Source organism: Barbatula barbatula (genome assembly GCF_947034865.1).
Source record: "Barbatula barbatula genome assembly, chromosome: 5".
NCBI lineage: Eukaryota > Metazoa > Chordata > Actinopteri > Cypriniformes > Nemacheilidae > Barbatula > Barbatula barbatula.
This window is the reverse complement of record NC_136769.1, coordinates 17,203,707-17,230,250: the sequence shown is the minus strand read 5'-3', so window position 1 is coordinate 17,230,250 and position 26,544 is coordinate 17,203,707. Positions and strand designations below refer to the sequence as shown.

At 36.9% G+C, this 26,544-nt stretch overlaps 3 protein-coding genes and 1 long non-coding RNA gene across 5 annotated transcripts; 2 read left to right on the top strand and 2 right to left on the bottom strand.

Moving 5' to 3' along the window:
• Positions 1–8,742: 8,742 nt before the first annotated feature.
• On the top strand, positions 8,743–9,594 carry rmi2 (RecQ mediated genome instability 2; the record flags this gene model as incomplete). The annotated part of the gene is made up of 2 exons (XM_079456792.1): positions 8,743–9,040; positions 9,443–9,594. 2 exons carry the CDS (start codon positions 8,743–8,745, stop codon positions 9,592–9,594), a joined length of 450 nt encoding a protein of 149 aa, XP_079312918.1.
• On the bottom strand, positions 9,323–11,997 carry litaf (lipopolysaccharide-induced TNF factor). The gene is made up of 4 exons (XM_079456791.1): positions 11,693–11,997; positions 10,998–11,217; positions 10,281–10,437; positions 9,323–10,163 (listed from the first exon to the last, which is right to left on the bottom strand). Exons 2-4 carry the CDS (start codon positions 11,212–11,214, stop codon positions 10,055–10,057), a joined length of 483 nt encoding a protein of 160 aa, XP_079312917.1. The 5' UTR covers positions 11,215–11,217; positions 11,693–11,997; the 3' UTR covers positions 9,323–10,054.
• Positions 11,998–15,549: 3,552 nt separating this feature from the next.
• On the top strand, positions 15,550–20,363 carry snn (stannin). The gene is made up of 2 exons (XM_079456789.1): positions 15,550–15,689; positions 18,766–20,363. Exon 2 carries the CDS (start codon positions 18,847–18,849, stop codon positions 19,108–19,110), a length of 264 nt encoding a protein of 87 aa, XP_079312915.1. The 5' UTR covers positions 15,550–15,689; positions 18,766–18,846; the 3' UTR covers positions 19,111–20,363.
• A 324-nt stretch (positions 20,364–20,687) lies between these two features.
• Positions 20,688–25,141, bottom strand: LOC306893816. Of its 2 annotated transcripts, none has more exons than XR_013786630.1 (6): positions 24,514–24,667; positions 23,724–24,042; positions 23,504–23,629; positions 23,315–23,390; positions 22,886–22,940; positions 20,688–22,204 (listed from the first exon to the last, which is right to left on the bottom strand). It is a non-coding gene; the product is annotated as an uncharacterized lncRNA (long non-coding RNA). The 2 variants fall into 2 exon arrangements; XR_013786629.1 differs by lacking the exon at positions 24,514–24,667 and adding an exon at positions 25,010–25,141 and having other exon boundaries at positions 21,492–22,204; positions 23,724–24,046.
• Positions 25,142–26,544: the final 1,403 nt, after the last annotated feature.

The window sequence follows — 26,544 nt, the reverse complement described above, 5'->3', positions numbered from 1 at the left end:
ATATCATAATAATTTAACTTAACATTAACATTTACATTTGGCAGACACTTTTATCCAAAGTGACTCACATTGCATTGTAATTATACTATAGGTTAAATATAATTATAGCTAATAATTATATAAATATAGGTATTTAAGTTTGTACGATGGACTCACTTACTTTTAGCCAGAGACACTATACTGAAGATGACGATCTGCAGATAGAAACTTTAACTTGAAGGTATGAAAACCAGAAAATATTTTTTTTTGTCTTCACTGGGATTGGAGTTGAATCGTGTTACTGCCCCCACAATTTGCATTTTTGTGTGGGTTAAGGAAATTGAATAAAATAAATTCCATTCCTCACTATTGATTGATGTTAAAATTACCCCAGGCGCATCGTTTGATTATTTTTGAAGCATAAAAATTAGTAAATTAAATTAAATTAATAAAAGCGATTAGAGCTTCGGATCTTACAATGATTCTCTATGGCGCTGTGAAACCAAAAAGCGTTCCGGTCCCCGTGCAACTCATATATTCAACTGCCATTTGAGGGGAGGGGCTTGCCGATGTCAATTGCTCTCGCGTAAACATCACACGGTGTGTCAGTACACGATCCGTTCCACATGCATGATCCGTTCTGAGGGGGCGGGGCCAAGATGCCGTCGTGAGAAGACGGTTTTGCGGTAGCTCTTAAAACTTTTGCTCAAATCCCGGTTTTACTTCTAATCTGGTCATGTTCGGGAATCATTTCGAATAGCCGCACTTTAATAATATTTCTTCTTTGTAAATATTTACCTGAACCCAATCCTGCCAAAAAAAGCAAACCGAGTTCTGATAATCCAGTGGTGAGTAACACTATGCTAATGAGATTCATCCAACGAATGGAGGCCATGCACAAAGAAACTGCGCAGAATTCAAGGAGTTGAAAAGCGGTGATCGAGAACTCGAACTCTATTAAACAGATAATTCAACTCTCTTGAATTCCATGTTGAACAGGTGAAGTGTTTGATTGAAAAATCTGACGAGATGCAGAGGAAAATCGGAAAACTGGAGAAAGAAAATGTTGAACTTCGTGATAAATGTAACGATTTGGATGCTTACAAAAGAAGGTGGAATCTGCGTGTTGCTAGTATTCCGGAGAAATCAGGAGAGAACGTGAAGCAGATGATCATCGACCTCTTCAGCCAGGTTTCCCCAAGCATCGCGGCTGATCTGCACCTCGGAATTGACATCGCTCATCGATTGGGGACTCGTTCTGCTGCGGAGAAATCCTCCTGTCGCATAATTGTCCTTTTCTCTTCGCGTTAAGCTGGACACAGTTTGGAAAGACGCCAAAACTTCAGACTTGGTCAGGAAGAAGAAAATAAAGTTCTTCGAGGATCTCTCGCAGAAAGATAAGGATGCAAGGTCTCTTCTGTGGCCGACAGTAGAGAAGGCCAGAAGGGAAAGGGAAGAGGGCTGGCTTTCACGGCCCCTTCGCTGTCAGAGGGTAAAAGACTGTCCGCTAAAGATTTAGCCAATAGACCTACTTAGTAGTAACCTTCATTCATATGCAAAGGAGAATGGATGTTTTAAATTAAGTTAGGGTTTATTTTTACCCTTAATACATAATATATTCATGGTATTACGCAATAGACGACTTTATATCAATAGTTACAATCTCCCTTACAAACAGATAAATATTGTAACAACCAGGCAAATGGAAGTCATAGACCAAACACTCCAGGAATAAGTATAACAGCTTTATTTAATTAAAACCATAAAAACACTCATGGCACATGCACATTTAGTCCCCACCCCCTCATTAACTACAGGACACCCCAGCCCTACTCCCTTACGTCACAATATATATATTTTGTCTTACGCTTTGAATTGGGTATTTGAAAACCGTAATTTAATTTGATCATCATTATTTTCTGAACTAAAATACAAAACCTTAAGTACCGGGTTGGCAATTTTTTTTCTCTTGTGGTTGTTTGCACTTTATGAGAAAAGTGAGTTGAACGGGGTGTTACAAATGGTGGAAATCTCAGTGGGGTAATGATATTTGGTGTTCACATGGTACTGAACATTCCCGGAGTAAGCATTTTGAGAAACACGTTTATGGGGATATATTAGGTTCAGAGTCGGATAGTTTGGGCCACTTTCATTTACTAGTGATTTAACTTAACCAACAAACAATAATTCTTGGAAATATAAATGGGTAGGATACTTCTCAGGATTATAAATGTTTCTATGACAAGTTAGATGAGAAACTGACACATTGGTCGAATAAATTCCCTAATGCTTTTTTAATACAAGGAGGAGCCTTTAATGTATCATTAAATAATGATTTGCATAGATATCCGCCAAAGAGGACTGCATGTCTTAGCCCTACATTGTTAGGATTAATAAATAAGTTTGAATTGGCGGACATTTGGAGAGACAGATACCCTAAAAATTTGGAATTTACCTGGGCCAACAAAAGTGGGTCTAGTCAATCTCGAATTGATTATTGGCTCATATCAAAATGCATGTCCAATTTTGATTTGAATGATGGCATTCAATATACCCCTTTAACTGACCATAAAACTATCTTTATTGATACCCCTTTAACGGCAGATTATGCACCAGAGCATAGTAAAGCCTCTTTGTGGAAACTTAACAGTTCACTTTTAGAATTACCAGATGTAAATGGTAAAATTAAAAAGTTAATTGCTCAATATTGGAAAGCAGCCACAATTCAAAATTATTTTTGTACCAATTGGGAGCTTCTAAAATTTGAAATTGGCGTTTATTTAAGGAACGTTGGAGCAATCTTATCCAAAAAGTTCTTGAGGACAGCCTGGTCATGAAATTATCTCAAACCCATAACTGTAGTTGTTTATCTTTGGAGGAGAAATCTGAACTTGCAGCTCTGCAAACTAAATTAGATGATATATATTTATCGAAAGCTAGAGGTGCTTATATAAGATCCAGGAAAAGATGGCTCGAAGAGGGTGAACTTAATTCTGCATATTTCTTTAAACTTGAAAAACGAACTTTTACCCTTTCAACAATTGATAAATTATATGTTGATGGTAAAATGATAAAAGATCCAAAAGATATTGCCAATTTCAGTGCCAGTTTTTATAAAAAATCTTTATAGTTCAAAATGTACAGACCAGAAATCTAATTTGTTTCTGGATTCAGTTAATAATGTTGAATCTGTTTCTGAAAGTGATAGAATATGTTGAGATGGAATTGTAACTCATGGAAGCACAAAGCGCAATCAAGAGCTTGAAAAACAGTAAATCCCCCAGGGCCCGGTTTTTCAAAAGTAATCCACTAGGATTTTGGATAACGGATTGGATCAAATCTTGAAAATGTGTTTTTCAAAAGAAAAAACGGATCACATAATCGGATTAGATCACGTAATCCAATCTTGGTTTTGATCTGGATCAAACCTTTAGTTTGGGTTTTTCAGAACTTTTTTGTAGGATTTGGATCACTTTGATCCAAAATAGCTGGATTAAACTGATCCCATCAGAAGGGTGGATTCAGCGTGGATTTCATGCCCAAAATGTAATGAAAACTTTAAAAATGTATCAAATAATACTATATTTGGATCATGCAGTATCTTACAAGATATCCTATTTATTCATAAGGTTTCAATTTTATTTGTTCATCCGTCAGGCTACAGTGATTACGTAGGCTTTAACGTATTCAGCCTTTCAGGCCAACACCAAAGTAGAAAGAGTTTGGCCTCCAAACAGCTGTCAAAATTGACCAAAAACAATCAATTTTATTCTGTCACTAATTGATATATATATTCATCACAATCGAAAATAGTTTTGTTTGTAGAATATTTATTAGTGATGCATGCAAGGATTAAAGAATAACCAAAAAAATGCAAAGAATGGCAATCACTGATTTTTGAAATCCAAAACAAATCCAAATCAGAAATAGTGTCTAACAATTGCGTCCCTTGTTGTACGTCCTTGTTTGCTCATTCTGGCAGAGGAACAACCGACTCTGACCAAACTGCAGCAAACCAAGGCCAGATTTGAGATCCGCCTCCTAAAGGCTACGCTCAGACAAGCGTAGCCCACATCAGATGAGGAAATCTGAAATTATTGTGGAGTATTTGACATAAAGTCTTTTATTTTAATTCAATATATCTATACTTAATACTTGTTATAAATATCCTCAATGTACAGTGTTTGTGTTGTAGGTCTCAGATGAGCGTGTGTTTTCATTTCAAATAAAAATAAATGTATATTGACCCCACACTGGCTATTCTACTTTTTGCTCTTTACATATCTGTAGTTCTACATTGTGATTTCCTTTCCTGTTTGAGCACTGGTTATCCAGCACTGGTTATCCAGATTTGGTGATCCTGAAAAGTTCCTATCCGGATCAGATTGATCCAATCCGATGTTGCTTTAAAAAACTGGCTCCAAAAGTAAGATGGATTACGTGATCACGGATCGCAAAAAAAGGATTACTAAATCCAGATCAATTTTATCCGGATTAAACCTTTTGAAAAACCGGGCCCAGGAGATCACGGCGGAGTCCATCACCACTCTTTGATTTTGCATGATGCGAATCAAGTTCTGTCAGCACTAGAATATATCCAGCAATTCTCCAACGCTTCAGGCATAGTTCTGAACCTATCGAAATGTGAAATGATGTCCCTCAAAGACTGTAATTTGTCACAAATTTTTAATATTCAAATTAGAGATCAGGTATCATATTTAGGTATTATTATAACAAAAAATGAACAAGAAAGATGTTAATAAAGAATTTTAATCCACTAATTGAGATTGGAAAAACTTTATATATGGCTGGAGAGAGATCTGTCATTGAAGGGAAGAATTTTACTTGCTAAAGCTGAGGGCTTGTCAAGGCTAACATATGCTGCTCTTTCTTTGAGTGTTGACACTGCCATTCTCAAAAACAATTATACCATGCTCCTCAACTTTGTCTGGAAGAATAAAACTCATTTTGTCAGAAAATCTGTATTTATGAACTCCTTTGATAAGGGGGGGTTAAACCTTCTTGATTTTACTACATTTAACCACACCTTTAAAATAAATTGGATAAAAAACGTTATCAATAAGCCTGCATCTATCTGGAATTTGATCCCTAATGCTATTTTTTCCAAACTAGGGGGTTTAAAATTCTTATTCATAATGAAAATCCGTGTTAAATTATTCCTTTTTCATAGGCAAATTTTATTAGCTTGGTTCCTCATCTTTAAACAATTTTATTCCTCACTCTTATATAATTTGGAATAATAAGGACCTACTGTATAAACATAAATCTCTTTTAATTGATAATTGGGTTTTCAATCAAAATGGTTCAATTTGTAATTATTCTGAGTTCTTGGCAAAGCATGGAATTCCTGTTGCTCCAAAAGAGTTTGCCATCGTGGCTGATGCAGTGCCACGAGGAGTTATCATGCTTTATAAAGGATTTTCTTTTTCATCTGTTTGTCGCTCAGTGGATCTGTGTAAGACATTTGGTAAACAATGCCTTTCTTCATCTAAATAAAAAAAAAAACAAGAAAATTCAAGTCTTGTTTCAAGAGGAGTCTGTTTCTGTGCCATATGTAATTTCTTATTGGAATGATTTTGTAAGTGATATTCCGTGGAAAAAAGTTTGGACATTACCTCACAAATACCTGATAACTAGTAAAATGAGAGAAATCACCTTTAAATTATTTCACAGTTTTACAGGTTTTACCCAGTTTAGTGCTTTTTCTCAAGAGACTTAAGAATGACATTCTCTGTTCTTTCTGTTCAGAGAAACCTGAGACCACTAGTTAGCTTTAAATGTAGTAATTTATGGGTCTATATAGGCTAATACATCAATCCATTTAATCTAAATTAGTAAAATAATCTAAATTATAAAATAATTTACAGATGCTAATAAGGAACATAACACGTATGTCTAAATAGACTATATTAATTTTCATGAAGAAAGAACTACAAAGTCAGGGAGTAAATTGAGTATTGCATTTTATTTAACAGTAAAAAATATAACAAATTGTACCCACTCCCCCCACCACACACAAGCCCGCGCACGTACACACACACACCGACACGGTCTACGGGTGACTGTGCACCCCACGTCCAGCATTTACTCTCAGGTTGAGGGTGTCTCTTTTAATTGTAATGAACGTTTCCATGTCCTGGCTATTTTCAAAAATGAAAGTGAAAGGCTCCTTGGCATCCCACTCCGTCGACTCAATCAGCACCCTCCACGCATTCATCTGGTCATCATGATCCAACAACATGTATGGCGGTTCTTGCACCTTGCCAGAGAAAAGCCGAGGACTGTTCCTCGCAATGTAATCCGCCTGGTTTCAATGTGAGGGGCAGCTCCTGGACTTCAACCTGTTGTCCCTTTAGTAAAATACCATAAATAAAGAGATATATTTTCAGCAAAAAATAAATAATGTCCTCATGTGACACTGCTCAGGTGTTTATATGTGTTGTCACCAAGTAGGATTATAACAATACCTTGTGGCCGAAAGAAGTGTCTCAGCTGCGAAACATTCACTTTTTCTATTTTCCCTGACATAGCCACACTTGCTACACCCTTCTCTGTCAGGGATGTGATGGTCAACGGCCCTTGGTGGAGATCCTGCAAACAATTGCCCTTCTTCATCTTCTTTTTCGGCTCCTCAATTAGGACCACCTCTCCTGCCTTGACTGAGCACTGGCGAACCCCTTTCCTTTTCTTTGCCTCAAAAGCCTTATTTTGTATCCCCTGCGCCTTTTCAATGTTTTTCCGTACCTTAAAGATAAGAATATATGAATTACTATGCGAACATTTTAAAATTGAACATGCCATCCACACAACTATAAACAGACCGTCTCATTGAGGGCCTTGACTTCAGTTAGTTTTAGGTCCAGCTCCTCCTCTGGGTCTGCAAATTCAAAGGCAGCATCTGTTTCACACGCATTTAATGCCTGTGGTAGACGGGGGTGCCTATTGTACATTAAAAAGTAGGGGCTGTACTTGGTGGATGTCTAATTTGAAACAAAAGGTTTTGTTAGATTGCATTGAGCCACAAAATAAAACTCTTAAAGCATGTATGTGATATATATTATCTAGTCATTTTGAATAATAACCTGTTTTGTAGTGTTTATTCCATAAACTATGCCCTGCAGGTGGATGTCCCAATCATCCGGGTGCTGATTTACATATTTTCGGAGAGTCCTCTTCACATTTTGATTAGTTCTATCATCCTTCAACATAGAAAGGAATTACTACATGAACTTAAGTATACATTGGCTGTTTTGTGGGATGTCATGATGGCACACTTACTTGGCCATTAGACTGTGGATGGTATGCATTTGTGATGGCACGCTTGATGTTTAGCACCGCAAATATGTGTACATTAAGCTGCACATAAATCAGACACACGTCTTTATTTTCAAAATGTTTTGTCTCTGAAATGAACAATAAAACAGTGTGAATTGTGACAATGACATATGACCTGTGTGAAGAGAGAGAATAATCAGGACACACACCTCGTTAACAAATGCACGGCCCATGTCAGTGATGATTTTCCGGACCATACCAAATGTGTACAGCTTGGACACAAGTGCCTCAGCCACCTCAGTGCTGGATCCACACTTCAAAGGCTCAGCGATAACCCACTTGGTGAACAGGTCTGTGACCGTAAGGACGTATTGATGGTCTTTAATGTTTTTTTTCAGTGGACCAATGAGGTCCATACCGACCACCTCCCACGGCTCTTTCACCTGTGGAGATATTGCTTATTACCCCATCGCCTTATAAATAACGTGTTGCTTTAAGTGGTCCAAGCTAAGCTCTACCTTAATAGGGCGAAGGACAGGAGACACAGTCTTCATGGGGTTATTCTTTTGGCATCTGTGACAGCTTTTGACCTGATAAATATATTATTAAGACCAAATAATTAACAGAAGACAAACAAAGCCACTAAATCAATTATTTTGCCCGAGAACCATTCTGTTAAATTCCATCAGAGTTCCCAAAGAATTACCCAATCTGCCACATCTGCCTTTATGCTGTTCCAGTAGTACCCCACAAAAACCCTGTCCATGGTCGCCCTCACGCCCACATGGTTCCCTTTGCCAGGGTTGTTGTGGCACTCCTCCAGGACAGCCCGCTTCTGCTCCTCAGACAGCACAACCAGCCTCATGAATTGTGCACTGGGGCCAGTGTAGAATAATTTACTTTCTGTGAGACAAATTTAGCTTGTTTAGTAATGATTTTGCTGCTTTGTTTGGTATTACACCTTGTGTTCACAGTGTTTCTTTGTTCAGGGATGCAAACACGCGTGTGGTGAAAAATGTTGACTTGATGAAACGTCGTAATTGACAGGCTTTGTACTGAAACAACGCTATCATTTCAAAGCCTCACTTACCGCTTACAACGAAATTTGCAGCCATTCGTGAGACCTTCTTCTTCAATGCCGGAATTACCAGCCCGTCAATCAAATATCGCCTAACGGCAGCGTAAAGGGCAAACTTTTCCTCAATCTTGAACTCCATTCTCTTTCGCTGTCAGTGAATGAAAAAGTTTCGCGGTACAAAGCTGCCCAAGCGTGGAACAGATCGTGCAGTATCGTAAATCGTCGCAAAACAAAAACATAATTTGCGCATGAGCGGTTTCTAAAGCGTCGTTGCGCGCATGCGCGGACTGATCGCGTACTGACGCGGTGTCTTTTATTTTGAAACGAACGCGTCATTTCCCTTATTGTGACGTTTTAGAAAATTACCGCGAATTCAATAAGGGCAGAAAATGATCGGTGCGAGCTTTATGTGTGCCGATAAAACACGATGTCCCCCGGTGAAAGTGTTATCCATCCAGCTTCGTGAGGGAAACGAGTGTCAGGCATCAAATGGAAAGCTAGAGTATGTTATTAAGAGGCTGGGTTCAAACAAAGCCAACTTATTACGGCTCTCTGTGGTCTGGATGCAGGGCACTGTGGTGGAGGTCCAATCTGATCTCAACACCGTACTGATGCTGGACGAGACCGGAAACTTCCTCGTCACTGGCGTAAACAACGTGCCAAAGGGAAAGCCGTGTCTCAGTCCTGGTCAGTCAATACTTATGAATGACATTATTTATGCTTTTCATACTTTGTTCTCTGACGCCAAAAGTTTTGTTACAATAAGGTTACATTTAACATTATATACATAACTACAGCTTTACAGTATTTATTATTTTATACTGATTTTAACCCTGCTAAAGCATTTAAACTTAAGTTGTATCTGGTAACATTATTGATCTACAGTGACATGCTAGAGTAGCACCCTGTTTCTTCCAAATCTGGAGTACTTTTCATTTTTAGTGTGGGAAATAATGACGTCACACAAATCAGCTTTATAAACTGTATTAACCACATTTCAATAAACAAGTTGACATAACATGTACTGACCTTTAATTGACAAGGAAGGAAGATAAATGCAACACTAACTCTATTAACTTTTGTTTACAGGTAAATATGTAATGATTATGGGGGTCATTCAGTCTTATAGTCCAGAACCAGTGCTGCGTGCTGTGAAGATGGCAGATCTTTCTGACAATGCCACCGTTCACAGGAAAAACTGGATACATGAAGTGGAGGATCTCCAGCAGACTTTGCCATAAAACTAAATTTTTGTTTTGGTTGGCTTATTTAATTTATAATATTGTTAAACGTTAGAGCATTTTTGGTGAAGCAAGGCTGATTGCAGAAACCTAAACTGTATACAATATGCATGCCATTGTTTTAACTGGGAAACATGTATATGTGGTATTTATTTAATCGCAAAATAAACAGAACAGAAGGAAGATTGTTCCTTTTTAAAAGCTGTTCGAGCCCTTAACTGTAATTGTGCTGTGTAACCAACATTCCTTTTACAAAGTTGAGAAAATAAACCGATTTGTATTTCTTAATCAAATCACAGTGAGTATAAATGTAAAATGCAGATTAAGGTATACATAGATGAATAAACATGTATATGTATGTCAGTCGTGTCAATAGCACAGAAATTGCTCAAGTCAACACGATGACATTTTCTTCTTCAGACACACATCAGGTATGCGGCACAGCTGCTTTGCAAATTCTTTAGATTCGGTTGTAAACACCTAAAGGTCTGCGGCAGTTTGGACAGCGGTGAGTTACATCCTTCAAACTATCCACACAGAAGGGAATTAGACAACACCCATAGAGACAACTATAGGAGGAGAGAAACGACCCAGAGCAGAACAATGAAGAAAGCGTTTACATGACATCAAGCATGCAGTTGTCAGCAGTAATATTTGGAAACCAGATGCGTGTAGGTTTTTCTTACCCAAAAATGGCCAGGCCTGCACAGGAGAGCCAGGTTAATGTACCTGATGTGTACTCCAGCTGGGTTATCACATTCTGTGTGCATGCTGGACAATGAACTTGAACTGGAGCATCTCTGAACACCGCACCAGGCTGGACATACACGGTCTGAACTGACACTAAAGAACACGGAAATCCTTAAGAAATACTGACACATTAGCTGTTACCTGTTTAAATATGATAAAGGTACTGTGGAAAAACCCATTCTGAACTAGCTGGTTTGTGTGGTTTACCATCTAGACTACCAGCCATTGGTGCATACATCAAAGTGGTTGTTGGTGAACAACAGTTTATCAGAACAATGTCTAAAAACATATTCACAGGAATAGGTAAGAAAATGTCATACCATGTTTTGTTTAAACGTCTGTAACTTTTTTTCTTGTGTTATGTGTTTTAATCATGAATATTATATTCCTATATTAATCTGCTTTAAATTAAAGTAGTACTAAAATCTATTCCAACATTTTTAATGACTCAAGTACACTGAGGGATGGGATGTAATACCTACAAAACAAGTTTATTAAATAAGAGATTTCAGGTCCATTAACAAAATGGCAAATCCAAATAATAACCATAATTATAAATCATTAGCGATGTATCTTGACCTATCTGTACCGTGTTACTACACTCTAAGTGTTGTTTTCTCTGTGTATAAGAATGAAAGAGAAGGGGTCCTTACCAACAGGAGTGGTCACCGGTTGACCTTGTGGGGGTGGTGGATACATCTGGCCATAGGCTTGTGGTGGATAAGGAGGCTGAGTTGCCTTCACATCAGTTGGAGGATAGGGCATCGGTCCTGGTGTGTACTGTGGGACTGTACCCATTGTCTCCTCATATGGTGGAGGTGGTGGGTATCCTATGAGTGTTGATGACTCCAACGGAGGTGCGCTTGCCATTGCCTTTGATGTATTAACAATAACATATATATATATATATATATAAATAAAATAATATAGATCAAATCAATAATTGCAATTTTATTGTATCATTATATAATAGCTCAGTTCCTAGTGGTTCAACTTTTTAAAACCAGCCGTATCATGGTTCTACAATCATGGTTTTACAACAGTAAGCATAGTTTAACAGTATTGTTGTAAAACCATAGTGACCACAACTTTACCATGGTCTTAGTATAGTTACCATACTTTAACCATGAGAATTGTAGTTAACTATATGGTTTAAAAAAATTAGACGGTTTCAACTTTTTTACTACAACCATGGTTGGAATTAAAGTCAGACCGAAAACATCAAGCGACCGTCAAAGCGAAACTTAAGTTATCAAAGCTTTTCACTATGGTTTATACTCTCTAACACATAGCTATAACTACCTTTGTTTGAAATAACAAGTGTTAACAAATGTTAACTAAAACTTACTGTTTGTTCGTGTTTTCTTGGGAGGAAAATCACAACAAAAGACGCTTCCTGCTTCTAAGTTTTGTTACGCACTTGCCGTTTCCCGACACAGATGGTTGAGTGGGTGGGCTATGTCCAGTCTGATAAAAGATCATCTAACAATTGTTAATGTAGACGTGATCTAAACACGCATAAAGTAACAATCGGTATAAATGAGGATGTTTGAAAAAAAACTGGCGAAAAAGGTGAAAATTTAACAAGTTTGGATACTTTTGAAACAGTTCCGTGTTTGGTCACGCGATGTGCATATGCAATGATTTCACCACAGGATTGTGGTTTATAATTACACATAACTTTAATGTTAAAAACGGTTTGCCATGTATTTTCTGCGTCTACACACCTACAGATTGATGACCCAAATAATTTTTGGTGTGTGTTTTGAGTAAATTTTATTTTGTGGTACTTTTCTGATTTATAGCATGTTTTCCGCAACGAATATACGTTTTGTACTTCGAGTCTGAGACTGGCTGTCACAAAAATGTAAGTAATTTGGATAATTTCATTAATATTTGATTAATGATTATTAAATGATTTTTAAACATACATTTTAATCGTATTAACAAGCAGTTTATTAGGCAGACACTTTGTCCTATTAGCTTCTATCATGTCTCAATGGTAGAAGTTATGAAAGTATCAAATATAGACATAACGTGGTGTCAAATTCCAAGATCCGTTCATTCATAGTGGTCAGAGCAATGAACTCATCACTTCAAATCACATGCAACAATTTAATTAAACTTCAACTTTAAAGCAGCCATACTTTCAGGACAGTTTTAATGAAGCGAGCTATCTGTGTCTAAAGTTCCTCGATAGTTCTTTTTTACCTATACACGCTTCTTTAGTTAATAAACACACCATGTCTATGCAAATAAAAAGAGAGGCTACTCGCTGCAGAGCTTTCTTGTAGCTCCTCCTCTCTAGACGTCCAGCGAGGAGGAGCTTCAGCCTCAAACTACACCGCTGTGCAGCAGCACGTGATGCGCCCCACATGGGAAGATGGCGGAGAGTCAGAGACAGTTGGAGGTGGTCGGAGTATGCAAAAAATTATCTTTAAAGAAAAAAATTACTTTTGGTTGTGTGCAAATGTTTTCTTAGCTATTTTTGAGTCCCTGAATATGCAATCGTGCATAGTTTAACGTTAGCGTCAAAAACCCAAGAACCTAACTAACGTTACATGTCACGTTAATCTGTGTGGAATTATTTGAATGCATGACATGGAGATGAAAAAGCACCCGAAATTAAGCACACATATGTGAAAAAAGCACCCGAATGGTCATGGTCATGCCACCATTAATAGAGAAAACTGTCATTGATTTTGGAAATATGATGTGTCTATGCCAACTAGACTGGAATTACTTGTTCAGTAAACTGTTTAAATGCACAACACCTTCCAGCTAATAAGAATCCAGTGTTGAGACTGACCATGGTATAATATAGCATGTTAAACTTGTCTTCTTACATGTGACTGCTCCAGATTTATTGTTGTAATAATAGAAACTTAGCAAATCATATTTCACCTTGTATTTGTACTATGTCCTTCCTGAGTGACTTTGAGCTACAGCTTTTAACTTGGCATCTAAACCATTATCATTAGCAGTGAAATGTCATCCTATAATATATTCAGAATACACTATATAGCACTGTATGTCCACTCTTAATTAACAGGGTGCACCACTTCAGCTTCGAGGGACTGACTGTGGAATATTTATCCATTTCTAGTTATTTGATCACCAAAATGAACTACAAAAGTGATTCCAAATTTAATGACTAAGATTTTCACTTGGCATCTATTAGTCTGATATGCCTGCAATCATGAGGTGGTGGTGCCATCAGTTATTACAAGCTGTTCCTCTGGCAAGGTAAGATATTGATAACTATACTTTGAATGAAGATATGCATTATGAGCATTCCTCAGTATGCAGGTAATTTGTCATAAATAATGCACACTGGAAAAAGTGTATTGTTTTTGCACTCCTTCTATAAAGTCACGTTTCTGTCAACAAACAAGTGATCCAACCGGATCACTCCAATTCATGGAGGTCATCCCAACTATGCCAGATGTCATGGAGGTCACCCCAACTACGAGAATCCGTGTATGTACATAGATATGTTTTTCTATTGTTTGACTTATTTATGCAATTACCTTCCTGTTTCATAAAAGTGTTTGAGCAGCAATTGAATATTGACATTATTATTGAAATGTCTTATCTTTTTGCACAAAGGACTCTGCTGTGATGAAACGGATTCAGCTTGCCAGTGACTGGGTGGAGGAGAACCGAACACAATTTACTGGGAAAGTTCACCTACCACAGATCACAAGCATGAGTGAGGATGGTGCCTTGTTGGCCATAACAAGGATCTGTTTTTGACACCATTTTTTATAATGGTGAAATGGATGAAGACAAGATCCAGGCTCCCTTCCTTTTCACATTTGAAAGAATGGAGGACATGATGTTTTTCATGAAGGAAATGTATGATAGAAGAAATCTGCGTGTGTCTTGCCTGCATAACCCTGACCTTTGAAACAAAAGGCTAGCTGATAGATCTGTGTAAATATTATTTTATAAATGTTTTTCAACAATTAAAGTTATGTAGGGAAAGAATTCTGGCATCTTTGTTTACTAATATTCAATTTTGTTTTTTACAATTTATTGCTATGGTGATAGATCCAACTGCGGAATATGGCTTGCCGATCTTATAAATTTGAGTCCAGTTTCACTAGATCTCTCTCCTTCAGGAATTTATTAAATCGGGGAATATCAACTCCGTTGTGAGTCGATACCTAAACATAGCTACCAGGGAGATGAAGAGCTGAAGGGAAGAACAGCAGGCAGGAGACGAAGTGATGTTAAATAAACTGAAAAATTATTAATTGAATCATCTCAGTTGTGCTGTAATGTTCAGTTTAGGATTGTCAAATTTAGTCTGACTAGAAACAGATTCAATAGGTGTTGTTAACCATGCCAGATAACAGTATCAAAATATTGTCTCCTGGGCCCAGTTTTTCAAAAGTATACCACTAGGATTTTGCACAACGGATTGGATTAAATCTTGAAAATGTATTTTTCAAAAGGATTACATAATCGGATTAGATCACGTAATCCAATCTTGGTTTTGATCCGGATCAAACCTTTAGTTTGGGTTTTTCAGAACTTTTTTGTAGGATTTGGATTCACTTTTTTCATTTTGATCCAAAATATCTGGATTAAACTGTTAAGTTATCTGGTTATTAAACTTTCAGACTACTGGACTTGATCCATGTCTTCTTAATCAATTAGTTATGAATCCATCCAAAATGATATTCCTTATACATTAGATTCCCATCTACCCTGTGTACATTTAAAAGGATGAAACGGGAAGAGACACGCTAATAGGTTCATTTTTGTTTATTTACTTATCACACACGCAAGGACAACGCAGTTTCCACGTTTAAACGATTGAGATAAATTCACAGGTCAGGCAATCTAATGTGTATCAAGGATTTGACGTAGAGCTTTCAGGAACGAAAATGTGCGGCGCTTCGAGATCCACAGAGGTGAAGCTTTCATCTAGCTCCTCCTCTCTGGATGTGAACGGTAGCTCCTCCTCGCTGGACGTCTAACGTCCGCCCATATGCTCTGCAGCGAGCACCACTTGAATAAAAACAACTTCCACATAAGCGACAGGACTTTTATATTATCAAAGGGCTGTACTGTTATGTGATTGGATGTACGCCTTTTTTAGTCGTGATGTCATATCCTGTAAAGTGACAAGTGAACTATATATCTTTATTTCTATTTCTATGCTTAGGTTGACGTAAATATGCGCGTTTGATTTGACTTATACTACATAGCGGATTGTCTGACTGAAGTGTTTATCTTGTGTAAGCGCGTGAAGCATGAAGGGTCCACAAAATGTCTCGGGGTGAGAAAAAGCACAAACGGTATTCGTCGATAAAATGGACCGTCTCCTGATGCTGGTAAGCTTCACCTTCGTCCTTAACTGTATCTCAGTATTGTATCATAAAAGCTTCGGGTTACTTCAGTCTACGATCATGGATTGTACATTAAACGCAACTGGATTAAAGGCGTTTTTGTGCAAACATAATGGCTGCGGCATTTCTTGACACTTGAATTATTTTGGCTTTATTCTGTCACACTGTTGCATTAATGTGAAGCCCGTGCGCATTTAACACCTTCGCGTGGGCAACGTGGAAGCCTTTACAGACTAGAGATGCTCACAGCAAATGTGTTGCACAACCTGTAGCTTCATTGAGGTCACGTCCCTACTTCGTTATGCATTTAAACCAAGCGTGTTTATTTGCATATATTTACAAATGGAAACATTTAGACTGATGTAGTTTGTTGTCCAATAGATGAGGGGAGTCGCTAAGGTCCCCAATATGGGTTTGCATTTCAACCCAGATTCTGCACAGGACAAGAGTAGATAAATATTTTCTTGACCCACATAGACAGCCAGTAGTAAAACAAAGCGCACTGTGGTTGACTGTGAGTGTTGGGTAAGTAAGCTCTGAAAAAGTAATTAATTTCTAGTTACTAATAACATTCTTAATAGTGTTATTAGATTACTGAACAAATTACTCTCTCCAAAAAGTATTTAATTGCTTATTACTTTCTTTATCCTACATCAACCTTGGTTAGAATTGATTCAAGGATAGACATAATATTATTGTTCTATTATTCTTATTAACTGTCCAAAGCATACAAATGTGAGGATACATTTGAGCAGTGGTTCTCAGACTTTTAAGATCAAGTACCACCTTCAAAATAATTAGATATTCCAAGTACCACCAATGACAGCCATAGAAAACACATGAATAAAGACCCAAATTAATAGTAGAACTGTGAATCTTTATCTTTACACATTGTCCTCCAATTCTAATGTTTTATTAATAATACAAAAACTTTTTTTTTACCAGCTTGTTTTTCAAGTTGCACTGATATGTACATTTTTGCCGATAACCGATAATTCTTTAACCATGGAAGCCGATAATCGATGCATTGGCCAGTATCTAAATATTCATATACAATTTTCTGACAAAAGTGCATTTTTTTCAGACAGAAATCGGCTTTAAACAATCCTTTATATTACACATTCATAAATATCATACCGTATCTACATTTACAATGTTTTACTAATAACAGTAAGTGAATGATCATGACAGATAGTGCTGTACTGGATTTTAACTGTGCAGTGTGGAGATGAAAGTGGTTTAACCAGAGATAAGGATTCATAATGTATCGGCTATATTTATCAGCCTTAATACTGATAACTTACAAAATGACCATTTCCTGGCTGATATAGATATGGCTGAGAACAGCTGTATATAACAAACAGAGTCTCACACTTAACTTCAGCGGCGTGTCAAAACTAAATTGCTCACTTCATTGATTTAACCTTTGAATTTGTTGAATTAGCAATAAATGCTGAATTAAAGCAATAACAACAGCTTTAAACAGCGGTTCAAGTGCAGAAGCTACACGTAGCTCGTCGGAAGAGAGAAAGTGAGATACTCACAAGCACCTGTCTGCTCCCGCTCTGTGTTTGATGCCTGAGTTACATTGACCAAAGATCATTAAACAATAATTCATACAACTTTCTTAAAATTGCACATAGGCTGAGACGTATTCTGTATTTATCTATCATGTATTAAACATCTGAAATTGTATTTAAAATACGAAATGCAAACTAATTATTATAATTAACACGTTAACATATTAATTAGTTAATTAATTAATTGCGTTAATTATTTTAGCGTGCATTAACACTTTATTTCCAAAGTCAATTGCTCACTGGCTCTCAATGTACAGACAAACCATGGGTCACAGAAGGGGCAATATCATGCCAGAGGATGCAATTCCAGGACACTTCTAGGACCCTCTTTTTTTTGACACCGCCACCTACCGAATCGGAGTGCAGAATTGCAGTCCCAAGGACCCTAGTTTTTGAGGACCAAAAAATGTGCATGAGACAGTATTTCCACCCAATTCTAACTACTTTCTTTTTTAAAGGTTCATTACACCCAAATACTACTTTATTTCTTGCAATTAAACACCACGCGTCTCGACCAATTGGAGCATTTGAGGTTGGCCTGAGGGGCAAGCATAATAAAGATCACTGTTTATAATGTTCATCAAACAACAAAGGACGGGCCCAAAACATTCACTCATATTAAAGGAATTGTGTTCTCATTACACAAATTGTTAAGATAAAGAAAAAAGTAGAATACAATAATTAAGTTGTTAAAAGTGTGCTTAAAATACAGTACACTTTACACTTTGTGTTGAAGGACTATGTATAAGCAATAAATTCAATCATTATATTAAACTAGAAAGAATGTTAAAGTAGAAAGAATGTTAATGCCCTGGCAGTGGCAGGTAGCTCTGGTTTTCAATTTAATTTGATTGATTTAAATTGAGATTTACAATAAATATTTTAAATTAAAACTGTTAATGCTACTATGTTAAGGAAATACTGTTGTAAAAAAGCACATTATTCATATAGCAGTACGTTTAAAATAAATGAATTTTGAATTCATTATTTAATTTTACGTGTATCAATCAAGATTAATCACAGAAAAGTTATGCGATTAACAAATGTAATAGTTGCCCATCACTAAAATGAATATATAGAGTTTTTAATTTCCTGTCGTGTCACGTACCACCAGGGGTCTCTTCAAGTACCACTATATATACATGTACCACAGTTTGAGAACCACTTAATTTGAGCATACATTTTAAAGTTAGACTTATAATTTTGATGTAATTTCTACTATTTAATATATTACACAGTATTTAGTTCAATTACAATCAGAATTAATTGCAATTAAATTACAGAAAATTAAGAGTTCTTTACTCTTTCAAAAGAAAAGTAATTAAATTACAGTAACTAATTACATTCAACATTGTTGACTGGTTGACCCTGTTCAATGTTAAAGTCTACTCACTTGACCCAGGTACCAATGAATTTCTGTTGGCCTCTGGGAGATCTTTCCTCTAACTGTTGCTGTCGTATGTCTTATTTATGTCTTTCAGATGAAGGCGAGGCCATACCCATAACCTTTCCAAAACGTCCACGTGTGGACCAGAAAATAAAAATATTCTTTGACTGTAAATATGTCTATCATGGACCATAGCCCCACCACCGGGGTTGTGACAATTATTGTTATACTCATTGCCATTGCCGCACTAGGGGCGTTAATTCTTGGTTGTTGGTGCTACTTGCGGCTGCAGCGCATTGGCCATTCTGAAGATGAGGAAAGCATTGTCGGTGAAGGCGAAACCAAGGAGCCCTTCCTGCTGGTCCAGTATTCAGCAAAGGGCCCGAAGGTTGAGCACAAGACCAAGCTCACCCCTAATGGGACTGAGAGCCACACCTAACTTCTCGAATGCCAACTGTGTACAGACTACAATGTCTCAAATCTTTTCAAATCCACCCAACACTGATGTGAACATCCCTTTTAAATGGTGAAAGACAAACCTATTGCATGCAGTTGTTTGGTCACTTTGTTGCATTGAGTATTGATTTTTCCTCCCATTTTGTGGTGGTCTAATAGAACCCTATTATAATGTGAAATTGATGATCGGCTGCATTTGATGTCACATGCAATGCTTATTATTTGTAGAGCTTAATCTGAGATCTGAAGCTTAACCAAGACAGATTATGTTTGTGCTGCTTTTGACAAGAGCTGGTTCTGGTCTTGAGATGGACTGATTTTACGGACCATGTCAAAAATATGGTCAGCTTAAGATGATTTTGAGGCTTTTTATCCGCATAATATATTTATCCTTTGGTGATTCCAACAGATTTTTTTAGATGCTTTATGCTTGTTTTTGTCATCACGTAATATGACTTTACACATAAGTAATAGAAATATAAGCAGTTCACGATATGAAAAATTGCCAAATGTAAAGTAAAAACTGTAGCAATGCTCTTACATGAACATGCTTTACAAGAGACTTTGCAACAGCGCTGGCTGTTTTCTGGTCAGACCTTCTAGGTAGCCACAATAAGTTTGAAAGCCAATGACTGAAGTCTTTTTTAATGATGTTGGGGCATCAGAGGCATTTATTGTTGTGGTTGAGCACATTTTTAAATTGTGAGATCGATCATTTGAAAGTGTAATTATTATTTTTATAGATGGTCTGTGTGCTGTGCAGCCGGATACTGAACTACATTGTCCCGAGGTCTTTCATAGTATTATTTTCTTATAATTCATTTAGTTTTTGTGTCACCACACTGTTTGCCATTTGTACATGTGAGAAGGAAAAAAAGAAATTATTTATTTTTATATAGTAACGATTAAAATGTTGTCTATTATAATTTATTAAACAAAATGAACAATCAGGCCTTTAGACAGGTAGCCAAATCTAGAATATGCAGCTAAAATCATTTCATTGACATTACTTATTCGATTTATACATGTAGGGAACTGTCACATACATTTCACTTTGATTATTGTGAATTTGAGAATTATTTGTTGTTCACTTTACAGTAAAGCAATTCACATGATGGACGGTGCATGCATGTTAACTTGAGGGTATTTTGGCAGTAGGGTGATCAGTATATTGCTTATATCACTCAGTGTGTCCAGTGTTTGTTTGACTCTACTGAACAATAAAAGAAAATCTACTGGGGGAACTTTTTGTTTGGTGTCAGTTCATGGGTTTCCTGTGCATTTGTGAGACCGTTATAACTATTTTATGAATGGTTTTATTAAATAATGGCCGGTGATGTTAAGCTTATATGACATCATAACCAAATAAATTTAAATCAGATAGCCCCGTGTTCCTGTAGCACAATTGGTAGAAGCAGCACTGTCCCAACCAAAAGTGATGCACAACTTTGGACAATTGACATCTTTGCTTTTAACTGAAATATATAATTAAAGATGTATTAAACAGTTTATATTCAGGTTGCATAGTTGTACTTGGGGTATAAACTGCAACTCAACTTTGAGAGTTAAACAAATGTGCAAGGTTTATTTAGACAAAACCCAAGAGAATGACTCCAGAATATAACCATACAAGTATGGAATGAATTTAATCTCAAAACTACTAACAAATAGTGCAACCTCATCCGTGAACGTGATACATGTTACGCATCCACAAACAAATGCCTGAAGTTGTGAATTGTGAAATCTAGATTTTTATAAACATGAGACATTTGTACAAATAGAATACAAATGATGTATTTTGTGTTTATATATAATAATTTATATATAATCATCACTAAGGACATCCTTTTTGGTGCATTTAAATTTTGATACTTTTGTTTCGCTGTTTTCAGCATTACACGACCCACATACAAACAAGTATGAATAAATAATCTGTTATTGATGCTACGCGTTATAAATGTCTCTCATTTCGTCTCTTTGAAATTCTGAACTGAATGAATATTAATCACTTTGTACAAATGGATATATATTTGCGAATGATTTGTGAAAAATATTACAATGTGTGCATGTATAAAACGTGCATTTGTGGATCAGGCGACACACGTGCATTCATCCTGTTCTGTGCATTTGTGTTTTAGATACTTTTTTCACGATTTTGGTTGGACAATCCACACACAACCGTCCCTAAGAAAAGCAACTACCACTAGATGGCAGTCTCACGGAGCTTTACAAAACTTTGTGGTGTGAAAGACTGCATTTATTTGCCATTGCAAACATTGACGTTTAAATCTCTGTTTTTAATCACACAATCAAGCCAAGCCAACTTCATGACACAAGGCTCTGTTTGTTCTTCATTCTTTTTTTAATGTATTGATGGCTTCACAATAGCCTACATTGCGGCATGGCACATAACCTTTCCCGTCTAGATTTAATATGTGAGAAATTGACGATTTAAAATAACCCGTTTTCATTAGGCGTGCGATACGTTTTTGTTCACGTGTGTGTTTAAATGAATTGTTACTTCTGTTGGGTTTTCACTGTCTATGTTTGTTTTGGGTAGAATAGAGAAATTGCATAGAAGTGCAGTATTGCACACTGTTGTAATGGCACATGTGGAAATATTTATGAAATATAGCTTTAGGACTTAAAGAACATATACAGCCTGTATTTATATTTCAGAATAAGCCTGTTTGTTATATGTTGAGGTGTCTCCTTTGTCTGCTGATCTGGGCCCCAATTGGGTGTGTCCATGAGTTCCATGTCGGCCTTATGTGAATTAGACCATATGAATCTCACATAGAATCTAACTGGGGCAGAAGTGGGACCCAAGTGGGCACCATCCATATTGGTCCCATCATATAAAGCCCATGTGGGTTAAACCAAGGCCCTGTATGTTTACTGGAGGAGCCCTAGAGAGTGTCTACTTGAGTGGTTCTAGATTATGTTTTAAGGTTTCCCATCTGGACAGTACAACTTTTGTTATTGCTATATTGTAATTGACCTTTTTCCATTCTTATGCTCTAACAAATTTCTGACCCCTGACAGGTGTTCCTCGTGCTCCAGTGGGTTCAGTCCACCTGTAATAGAGGAACACAAATACGGTCATTTGATTTGTCCAGCCTAATCTAGTATACAGCACAATTTAGTAGGCTACTCTACACTGTAAAAAATTCTGCCGTAATTTGACGGTAAAATACTGGCAGCAGGGTTTCCAGCTGCGGACCGTTATTTTACGGTTTCACTCATTTACGGCTTTCTGTAAATTAACGGTAAAATCCTGGCAGCAGGGTTTCCAGCTGCGAACCGTAATTTTACGGTTTCACTCATTTACGGCTTTCTGTAAATTAACGGAAAAATCCTGGCAGCAGGGTTTCCAGCTGCGAACCGTAATTTTACGGTTTCACTCATTTACGGCTTTCTGTAAATTAACGGTAAAGTACTGGCAATATGGTTTCCAGCTGCGTACCATCATTTTACAGTTTTATTAAATAGCATATTTTCAGTAAAATACTAGCAGCAGAGTTTCTGAATGAATGCTTTTTATTTAAATAAATTAAACAACAGACTGGCAAAGATGAGAAGAGGAACCATAAAATTACCAAACAGATATGTTGTGCATAAAGAACCCAGTCTATAGACATATTTAAACAGATACAAATTTATTATTATTTCTCCATAAACAGATACTGTGCAAAAAGAACAGTCTATAGACATATTATCTAACTTCTTAAACAATAGAAAACATTGTATTATTAAACCTTGAATCGGCAAAGAACTTTCCACCATCTGTGACCAACTTCACATGCTGGTAGTCTGAAAGATAGGAAAAAAAACTTTAAGCAGAGTATCTATAGAAGGTATCTCTAACCCTACTCTTGGAAAGCTACAGTCTTGCCACGGTGTTTAAAATGAATGAAATGTGTGTCGATGGTCACGTCAAACAAGTTGCCCCAAAAATAACGCAGACTTGTTGCATGATGATGCTCTGCTCGTGTAACTTGTGAATTTTCGTGTAACAGCCACGACTATGCTGATCCATGAGAAAGACAATGGAGCTCAAAATTATAAAAACGCGGTGTGTTCAGCAACACAGAGTACATTACTTAATAAAACGGCCTGCTTTTATAACAGAATGCAATTCAGTAGAGAGGCAACCTTTGGATTAACTGATGAATATTTTTACTCACCACCTTGCCGGTCTTCTTGGAGACCTTTCCTCTGCAGGTATTGGAGACTCGTTCTGGTTTAATTCCAATTAAGCGTCTAGGTTCAACAAATTTTTACAGAATACAATAACCATTTGTTAATCATTCTGATTGAAGAATTTATATACACTACTAAACAGTGAAAGGATGGAAAACTCTTAGAGGTCGTACCTTTGAAGAAATTCTTAAGTGCAACAAGCCTCCTCCTGATACTGCAGATGGAAGATGTACACTCAAATATAATACGGCCCTCTAGACTAAGCATCCATCTTACAACATTTGCCTGCCCTCCAATGTCTAAAATGAAAAAAAAAAAACATTTACATTATAATTTCAATGAACTGCCTTTGAGATTGCTTCATTTGAACAACCGGTTACCGGTGACACTAACCGAGCATAATCAGACGAGGACTGGCAGGTAGAATGAGTGTCTTCTCAACATCAGATGAAGATGCAGTAATCTGTAGAGAAAACACAATACATGGAAAAACATCAAAAAATTACTTCAATACAGAAATTTTAATAAATTACTAGTGGAAAGAAAATGCATAAAACAAGTCCATCTTCATGTTCCTGAAAACGGGACCGCTGAAGATTGATAAGCAGGTGGGCCCTCTCTGTGTTATCCGTCTGGGACAGAACAGTCTTCATTCCTCCCGTCTCTAATGTGTGATTTAAGATGCTTATAAAAGGTCCTTCAGAGTTTACACCTGACTTGACACAAAAAAAACATTAGATGTTAATTCAAATAAGGTCACTGACACAGATCGGATAACAGTGAGTTACTTATTGCAAACAGGCACAATTAAACCTGACATGAGAAACATGCATATGTCTCAGAAATGCAGGTATAGTACTACATATGTGTCCACAAAGCTTGCAAAAAAACATTGCTTATCTTTAACACCACGAAACAGCACAAGTCTGAATTTCATTCATTTATATCTGGAGGGATTTAACGTTACCTCAGGTAATAGTCACTTTACGGCAATTTACCAAGTCTTCTTGGTCTAGCTAACGTACAAAAGCATACCACACATGTAATATATTGCGCTAACACACACAAAACTGTATTTTTTACTTTATTTGAAGTTATTAAGTAAATTATTATGTTATATATCGACGTTGTACTGCATGCGCTTATCGCCAATTTAACGAAGCAAACCACCAGTCTACTGTACCGTATTTGCAACAGAACGTGTGTGTGGAGACACAAAACTCATTTAATAATCAAACTTGAATCCCATGAATTTCTTCAGACGAGACTTGAAATGAAATGTATGCAGCTACGAAAACCGCGAGGTGTCACACTGACTAGAATTCATTCAGCAGGTCCGCCACTGCCTCTTGTGCTGCGGAGTAAGAACCCGAGCGGCGGGGGAGGGGAGAGCAACTAGACTGGTTTAGTTCCCATGATCGACTACCTTGTAAATAGCTTCAATTTGAGATTGAATCTGTAACGTTTCTACTACAACTTTAAGTCAAGGAGTGTCGTTGAATTATCTAACAGTTTCCCCCTTCCGCACCGCTTCTGATGCTCGTCAGTGGTGGCCATTTGAGAACTCTCTGGTTTGTGTGTCAGTCTAGGTAATTCGCGCCACGCAGCTCAGTCAAAATATATAAGTTTCGAAGCGCAATATAATAAAATAATAGATAAATACAAATAAAAACACTTACCTTGACAGTGTCTTGGAAGATATGGCCGTCTCCTGGCGTACTCGTGTTCTCGTTGACTTGTAAAAACGTCATCCGTAAATTAGCTAACGTTAGTTGCGCAAGTAACGTTACTGTTGTCATCGAGCCAAGAGCTTCAAAATATGACTGTTTTGTGTAACAAAATGTAGTTTTGAGAGTTGTTTAGACGAGAATGTATGTGTATAAAGTTCAGATCTGCTGTCGTTTAATAAAGATAGCGTCTATTAAAAAATTTGCTCCAACTGTTTCGGACAAGTGAGTCGATTTCACTTATGCACCCCGCCCAACGCAGCCTCACCTCGGCAAGTCTTTCTTAAAATCACCGCTGGCTGTGATGTCTCTGTTAAAGGGTGTATTTTTTATGAATACATTCTGAGTTATCATACCCGTTAGCCTTTCTCTTCCAAACTTTATTTCTATATCATCGACTGTATTTGTCTGAGGATCATCGATACTTTAAGGTTGAGTAAAACATGGGGTCATTTTGTTTCACCCCTGAAAAAACCCTTTAAATAGGGGATTTAATTATGTTATCCCTTTAATTATTTGTCCATGGGGAAATTGTTTTAACTGAGGGCAAAGTTAAATTGTACAACTTGTATATTTCTTACTGTGCAAACTTATTTTACTTTGTAATAAAGGATTGTGTAAATTATCACAGTAATGTTTTGAATTACTCTGTTTAAATGTAAATCCAGACTAAATAAAGATTAACTCTGATTGCCTTTGTTTGCTATACAGCTCTTTGCGGTTAAATTCCGTAAACAGATTTACGGTTGAATGTTCTAATTTTACTAGCGAGTAATTAATTTACAGATCAATGACTGTAAATTAACATTATTAAACCGTTTTTTAAAAGAACAGTATTTTGCCGTTAAAATTGGCCGTATTTTTACGGTAATATTTTACAGTGTATATACTTTCAATTTAATGTCAAACTATTCAAAAATGCATCACCTCACAATAACAGAATTTTTAGTAGACAAGTATAGTATATACTATATACTCGTATACTGTATGGGGTCCGATTGGGTTTTAACTCCTGGAGAAATTTTGTCATTTGTGCTTTTTAATAATGCAATCTCACTCGAGAAGGCGTGTGATATGGCTTTACATCAGCACGGCTGTGATAGCGCAAAGGTTGCGCTAGACTTTTTTATTAGGCTCGTAAAAAATCCATTATAATCGATTATTTCCTGTTGTGGTGATTGGCGTGTTCCCTAATAAAATTACGCTGTACTTGCGTTTAATCTCGGAACTTGCTGTATTTCAATACGAAATGCCCAATAAAGCTGTTGTTGTTTCTATATTAATAACCACAATTTAGACAGGGCGCCCACAATACCGGTGTCCCTGGTCACTGGTGCCCTTATATTACTCTTCTGAGTATTTCCGTTAAATCACAGATGTTGTGCTTGTGTGTATTGGATAAGAAAGCAGAGCATCTTGAACTCGATGCTTCAAAGCCGACCACCCAGTTTTTCAAACCGCATTGCCCTCACTCGTGCTGAGGTGTT

Excerpts from the sequence above, each read along its gene's own strand:
- litaf (XM_079456791.1), bottom strand. The coding sequence starts at position 11,214 with ATGGCAAGCGCACCTCCGTTGGAGTCATCAACACTCATAGGATACCCA. Across the intron at positions 10,438-10,997 it reads ACCGGTGACCACTCCTGTTG|TGTCAGTTCAGACCGTGTAT; the intron begins GTAAGGACCCCT and ends CGTGTTCTTTAG. Across the intron at positions 10,164-10,280 it reads GCAGGCCTGGCCATTTTTGG|TTGTCTCTATGGGTGTTGTC; the intron begins GTAAGAAAAACC and ends CTCCTCCTATAG.
- snn (XM_079456789.1), top strand. The coding sequence starts at position 18,847 with ATGTCTATCATGGACCATAGCCCCACCACCGGGGTTGTGACAATTATT.